The 6,000-nt window shown below is 49.2% G+C and overlaps 1 protein-coding gene across 1 annotated transcript; it reads left to right on the top strand.

Moving 5' to 3' along the window:
* The first annotated feature begins 3,857 nt into the window (after positions 1–3,857).
* On the top strand, positions 3,858–4,805 carry LOC118832466 (olfactory receptor 3A2-like). Its single transcript, XM_036739779.1, has one exon. The coding sequence runs from the start codon at positions 3,858–3,860 to the stop codon at positions 4,803–4,805; it is 948 nt and encodes a 315-aa protein (XP_036595674.1).
* The last annotated feature ends 1,195 nt before the right edge of the window (positions 4,806–6,000 follow it).

Below are 6,000 nucleotides of genomic sequence, written 5' to 3'. Positions count from 1 at the left end.
TTTATTAAGTACCTACCATGTGCGTGTACTGTGTTAAGTGCTTTACAAGTATGATCAGTAGGGATTGTGAGTGCCATGACGAAATCACTTGGGGCTAGGCGAAGGAAGGGACATCAGTGAGGGGAAGAAGCAATGAGGAAGCTTGAGATGAAGGCGACATTGAGCATGGAGAGAAAGGAAGGGTGGGGAGAGATGGTGGGGAAGTAACAGACAAAACACTGCAAGGGGTTGGAAATGAGAGAAAATCTGGAGGAGGAGGAACAGTCTGGGGAAAATGAATTCTTTTGACTGTGTTGAGTCTGATATGCTTACAGTTCGACAACATACAAAAGGGAGCTGAAAAGTGGAGGTGGGAGAGGAGGCCTGGTAGAAGAAAGCCGGAATATCAGGAATTCAGCCTAAAGAGGGATGAAGACATGGCCAGCCTGTGTGTGTGTTCTCCTGAAAATGGAGGCACTCGGAGGAACCAGTCAATCTGAGGAAGATACCACAGGACAATTACGTGGACATGACCAGCAGCCAGTTAGCAATTCCAGACCAAAGACTAGGGCTGCCTATATGTATCAGAGAATCTTCTGCATAGAAAAGACAGTTGAACCCATGACAGGCAGCTAGGTGGTGCCGCAGTGAATAGAGAGTTGGACCTGGAATCAGGAAGACCTGAGTTCCAATGTGACCTCAAACACTGACTAGCTGTGTCACCCTGGGCAAGTCACTTAAGCTCTGTCTGCCTCAGTATCCTCAATTGCAAAATGAGGGTTCTGGTTTGATAAATGAGATATTTGTCAAGCACTAAGCATGGTACCTGGCTCATAGTAGGGCTAGATAAATTTTTATTCCCTGAGACAATAAATCAACAAAAGAGAGAAGTGGGAAGGGCCCAGGACAAAGCCTTGGGGGACACCCACAGAGAGGAATTGGGACAGAGATGAGAGTCCTACAAAGGAGGCTCAGAAGAAGCAGTTCAAGTCGAAGAACCAAAGCGGAACAATATTATAGATACCAAAGAAAGAGAAAGTCTGCTAAAGGACCAGGCTACTGACAAGAAGGAAGATAGAAAAAGCCTATCAGATTTATCATTAAGAAATAATGGGGAGCCGGGGGGCAGTGGTAGAAGCAGGGTGATAAGGATGAAGAAGCAAACGGGAGCTACAAGAGTGGAGGCAGCAAATGAGAATGACTCTTTCTAGGAGCTTGACTGAGAAAAGGAAAAGAAATCAAAGATCTAAAGTATCAGAGGACCAAGTTCCAATTTAAGGACCAGAACAATCTTCATCCCTCTTGAGGTCTCACTCCGGAACTTATTTCTCCACCTTTCCTCAATGGCTTTCTCATCATGTCCCAGGAGCCCCTCACTCTGAAAGACCCCTTTGGCCGTTCTTCTGATTGCTCATTTTCTCCAGGAACCTCCATTCACAGGGAGAGCCCAGGCCAACCATGTTACTCCTTCATTCCTTGCTCAGTTCCACTCCGGATTCTCTACCAGGCCCCACATAGGTGTTTTCTCTCTCCTCTCCACTTTTCAGCTTCCTTTAATATGTTATCTTCCCCCAGCAGAAAGTAAGGAAGCTCCTTGAGGGCAAGGACTGTCTTTTGGCTTGTATTTCTACTCCTAGTCCTTAACACAGAAAGCATTGAATAAACCCTTCTTGATTTGTCTTGCATACTTGTAGACAGCAGGAAAGAAGCAGATGGATATGAAGGAAAATATTGAAGATGAAGAGAGGTGTCAAGTGTGATTCACACCCTTCCCCTGTCTGTATGTCACTATCTCTGTCTCTCTCTTACACACACACACACACACACACACACACACACACACACACACACACACATCCACATTCTCCAGTGGCTCCATGTTGCCTTTAAGATCAAATATAATCTCTCTTTGCCTCTTGGACCTCCCAGAAGTCACCTTCCTGGCTTTCCCTTCTCTCCCATGTTACTCTCTCCTCTGCAGTCCAGCCATCATGGCTACTACTCCCTGGTCCCCACATACTCCATCTCCATCCACCTTGGCACTGTTTGTCATTCAAGTTTGGAAGGCAATTCTCCCTATCTCTGGGACTCCTTAGATCCTGGATTTCCCTCCAGGTTCAATTCAAATACTACCTTCTACTTGATGCCTTCCTGGATCCCTCTGCTGCTAGCCCCTTCCTCCCATAACCACCCTATATTCATTTTCTGTTTATTATGTGTATATTTATATGTATACAAATGAAGAACATAAGCTCCTCAAAGGCAAGGCCTACTTCCCTTTTGCTTTTATAGCTCTAGAACTCTTCACATAGTAATTATCCAGTAAGTGCTTTCGGATCATTGCCTGAATGATCAACAGGATGAGCTCCCAGAGGGGAGGGATGAGAATGAGGTGGAGCAGAAGAACAGAGGAGGACAAAAAGTATGGCCACAGCTGGCTTCATGAGCACTCTGGCTAACAGGCCAAGGGCCCAGCAGTCTTGTCACTCTTCAGGCCTGCGGGCCTCTGTGTGCATCACTGACTGCGGTTCTTGGTTTCAGAGAAGAACAATCATGGTGTCAGTCCTGCCTGTAGGCACATTCTGTGAGTGGCCAGATTGTGGATGGCTCTGTTAGAGGAAAGTGTTCATGAGCACCATGAGTCCCTGGGCTCAGGTGAGTTACTGAAGGGAGCTGGGGTTCATCTTCTGAGACCAGACATTGGTGTGGCGCCAAGGGATCCGTGTCCACATCATCTGCTGCTGGTGGGAACCTAAGCCATGGACACAATCTCCTTGGGGTAGAGGAAGCTCCGTGCACCAGTGAAGCTCAGCACCTCCTGTGCAACAGACAGTCTTCGAGCATCTCCTGCAGCATTGAGAAGTGGATCACCTGGGCAGAAGCAGGCCTTGAACCCAGGGCAACTTCCTGATTCTACTGCTAGGCCACACTGAAACCGTGGGCAGATCCCATCGCTTCCTTGTGTTGGTAAAGCTGGGCCTGATTTCTACTCTGCTGCTCCACATTTCTAGTGACAGCGGGGCCTCCTTGTGCTTGACTTTCCTTTCCTGTTATGGCTAAGCAGTAAGAAGCCTGGACACAACTAATAGTAACCTGAAAGAGTTCATGATCAGAAAACTCCCACTCTGCCGCCTTCAAGGTAAAGAAAGTTCCATAAGATTTGATGTCAAAATTAGAGGACAATCAGTCAGGGGTGTTGTGGTTTTTCTGACACTCTTCTGTATATTTCATTTTTCTGTCTTCTCCCTAGTTTTCTATTTCCTTCTCTTGTGAAACAAAACTCCTTTCTCCCCATACCTGTTTGGATCTGGCAGTAATCCAGCACTCCTTGGCTTCTCCTGAAAATGAAGAGACATTGGGTGGAAACCAGCAGGGCTGATTCTCGATTTCACTGAGACATGAATAGACTCTGCATTCTCACTTAGGCACAGGATTCCAAGGGGATCTACAGTTGGTGAAAAGCACTTTATTGAAAAGATAGAGCAAAACACACAGACACACACATACCACTTACCACATTGTCCATGCCAGGAGGGGTGAGGAGGGAGATCCTAGCAAGGACAGGTTGGGTGGAAGAGAGTAGAAGTTGGAGGGACATCACATAGGCCGGGCAAAGGGTCAGAGAATGTTGGGTGAGGCCACGGCTAGACATAGAGAGATAGGGACAGATGGGGGAGATATCACATCTTGATGACCGACTGAATGTGGTGGATGGGAAATGTGAGGAGAAGCAGAGATGCTGCTGAGAACTCAAGCTTATGAGGCAGGGCGACAATGGGGTCCCAACTCTGAGCTAACAACTTTATTCTATTGTGGCTTCTCTCTCAGCCATCTTCAACTTCAGCCATCTTGCTACTGGCCAAGAAGAGAGCCCACCCATGGACCGCCAACCTAGGTATAACATGACAGCCGTGACAGAGTTCATCTTGCTGGGGCTGACAGAGAAGTGGGAACTGCAGCCAGTCCTTTTTGCTATCTTTCTCTTGGTCTATGCAGCCACAATTGGTGGCAACCTAGGCATCTTGGCTGCCATCTTGGTGGAGCCCAAGCTGCATACACCAATGTACTTCTTTCTGGGGAATTTGTCACTGCTGGATATTGGGTGTGTCAGCGTCACAGTGCCCCCCATGCTGGTGCGACTTCTATCCCGAGAGCAAGCTGTCCCCTTTGCTGCCTGCCTCTCCCAGCTCTTCTTCTTCCACCTGCTCGCTGGTGTTGACTGTTTTCTGCTGACCGCCATGGCCTATGACCGCTTCCTGGCCATCTGCCATCCTCTCACCTATACAAGTCGCATGGGCCGAGGTGTCCAGGGAGTGCTGGTGGCTGCATCTTGGGCCTGCTCACTTGGAAATGCATTGACCCATACAGTAGCACTATCCACACTTGACTTCTGTGGCCCCAATGTGGTGAACCACTTCTACTGTGACCTCCCCCAACTCTTTCACCTCGCCTGCTCCAGTACTCACCTCAATGAGCTGCTGCTCTTTGCTCTGGGTGTCATCATGGCAGGAGCCCCCATGGTCCTCATTGTTACCTCCTACCTGCAGGTAGTAGGTGCTGTGCTTAGGATCCGCTCAGCAGAGGGCCGGAGAAAGGCCTTCTCCACCTGCAGCTCACACCTGGCTGTTGTGGGCATCTTCTATGGGGCTGGGATCTTCAACTATATGCGCCTGGGTTCTGTTGAAGCCTCAGACCAGAGCAAAGGGGTTGGAATCCTCAACACCATCCTCAGCCCCATGCTTAATCCATTCATCTACAGCCTCCGGAACCCAGATGTGCAGGGAGCCCTGCGGCGGGTTTTCACAGGGCAGAGAGTCTCAGCTTGAGGGGACCAGTGGCCTAAGCCCTTACCCCCACTGATTTTTAAGGTCTTTCCTAGGTTCTCAGTGGTCTCCCAGCTCTGTCCTTGGCCTGACAGCAACAGGTGGCATCCTCAGCCCCCCCGCAGCCTAGGCCCTCATACTTAGTGGTACCCCAAGTCTTTCAGAGGGCATAAAGAATCTCATAAGTCTTTTCTAAGCCTAAATATTATAGGAATGAGTAGTGTTCCCTGGCCTGAGGTAATCCTGAGGCTAAGGCTTTCTTCCTCGGTGAGCTTTCCTTGTGGGGACCTTTGTAGTCAGTACCCATTTTTCTTCTCTCTTTGGTGGAGAGCTGACAGGGACGGATCTCAACTGGAGGTGATCAGGGCCCTCAACGTTTTTCCTCAGTGGTTTCCCTGCCTTCTAATTGAGTTTCAGCAGTCTCCTCACTTTCCTTGGCTGAACTATGACAAAATAAAAAGCATAGCTCAGCCTGAGGTGTCCAAGTGAGCCCTTTCCTCTGAGCATCCCCTGGTTTAAAGTGCTAGGCAGCTCCAGCTCCCTTCCTTTGGGATTTCAAAAATCTGTGTGTGTGTGTGTGTGTGTGTGTGTGTGTGTGTCCCTCCTTCCCTTTCTCTGTGTCTCTCTGTCTCTCTCACTTTGTCTCTCTCCATGTCTCTCCTGTCTGTCTCTCTTTCTCTCTCCTGTGTGTCTCTATCTCTCCCTCTCCCCCCACCCTCTCTCTGTCTCTCCCCTCTCTCTCTCTCTCTCTCTCTCTCTCTCTCTCTCTCTCTCTCTCTGTGTGTGTGTGTTTCTCTCCTCGAACCTAATGCTGACAAGGCCGGGTGACAGACAGAGCTTGCCCTCGGGTGACCATATCTTCCCAGGGAAACCCATGGGGAGCTGGGGGACTAAGAGGGAAGACAGAGACAAGAGAGAGACAGAAATGGGCAAAGAGAGAGGGGAAGGAATGATGGGAAGAGGCCGGATGGAGTCTGTTTGCTCCTGTCCTTTCCTAGGAAGGTCAGCTCATTCAAAAGCGCTCAAGCCGCCACAAACCTCGCCCCTCTAGGAGGCTGCAATCTCAAGCCCGCACTACCCACTTCTCAATCAACTCTTTCCACCACCTTTCTCCGGATAGGCTTAAAGAGTCGCAACTAACGGCAAGAATTAAGCAGCCAATGAGCTGCCTAAGAGACTGGGAGGCAGCCAATGAGAA

Source organism: Trichosurus vulpecula, chromosome X, assembly GCF_011100635.1.
Source record: "Trichosurus vulpecula isolate mTriVul1 chromosome X, mTriVul1.pri, whole genome shotgun sequence".
Lineage (NCBI taxonomy): Eukaryota > Metazoa > Chordata > Mammalia > Diprotodontia > Phalangeridae > Trichosurus > Trichosurus vulpecula.
The sequence above is the reverse complement of the archived record's forward strand: the minus strand, read 5'-3'. Positions and strand labels throughout refer to the sequence as shown.

Bases quoted from the DNA above. Each gene is read 5' to 3' on its own strand.
- LOC118832466 (XM_036739779.1), top strand. From the start codon at position 3,858: ATGGACCGCCAACCTAGGTATAACATGACAGCCGTGACAGAGTTCATC.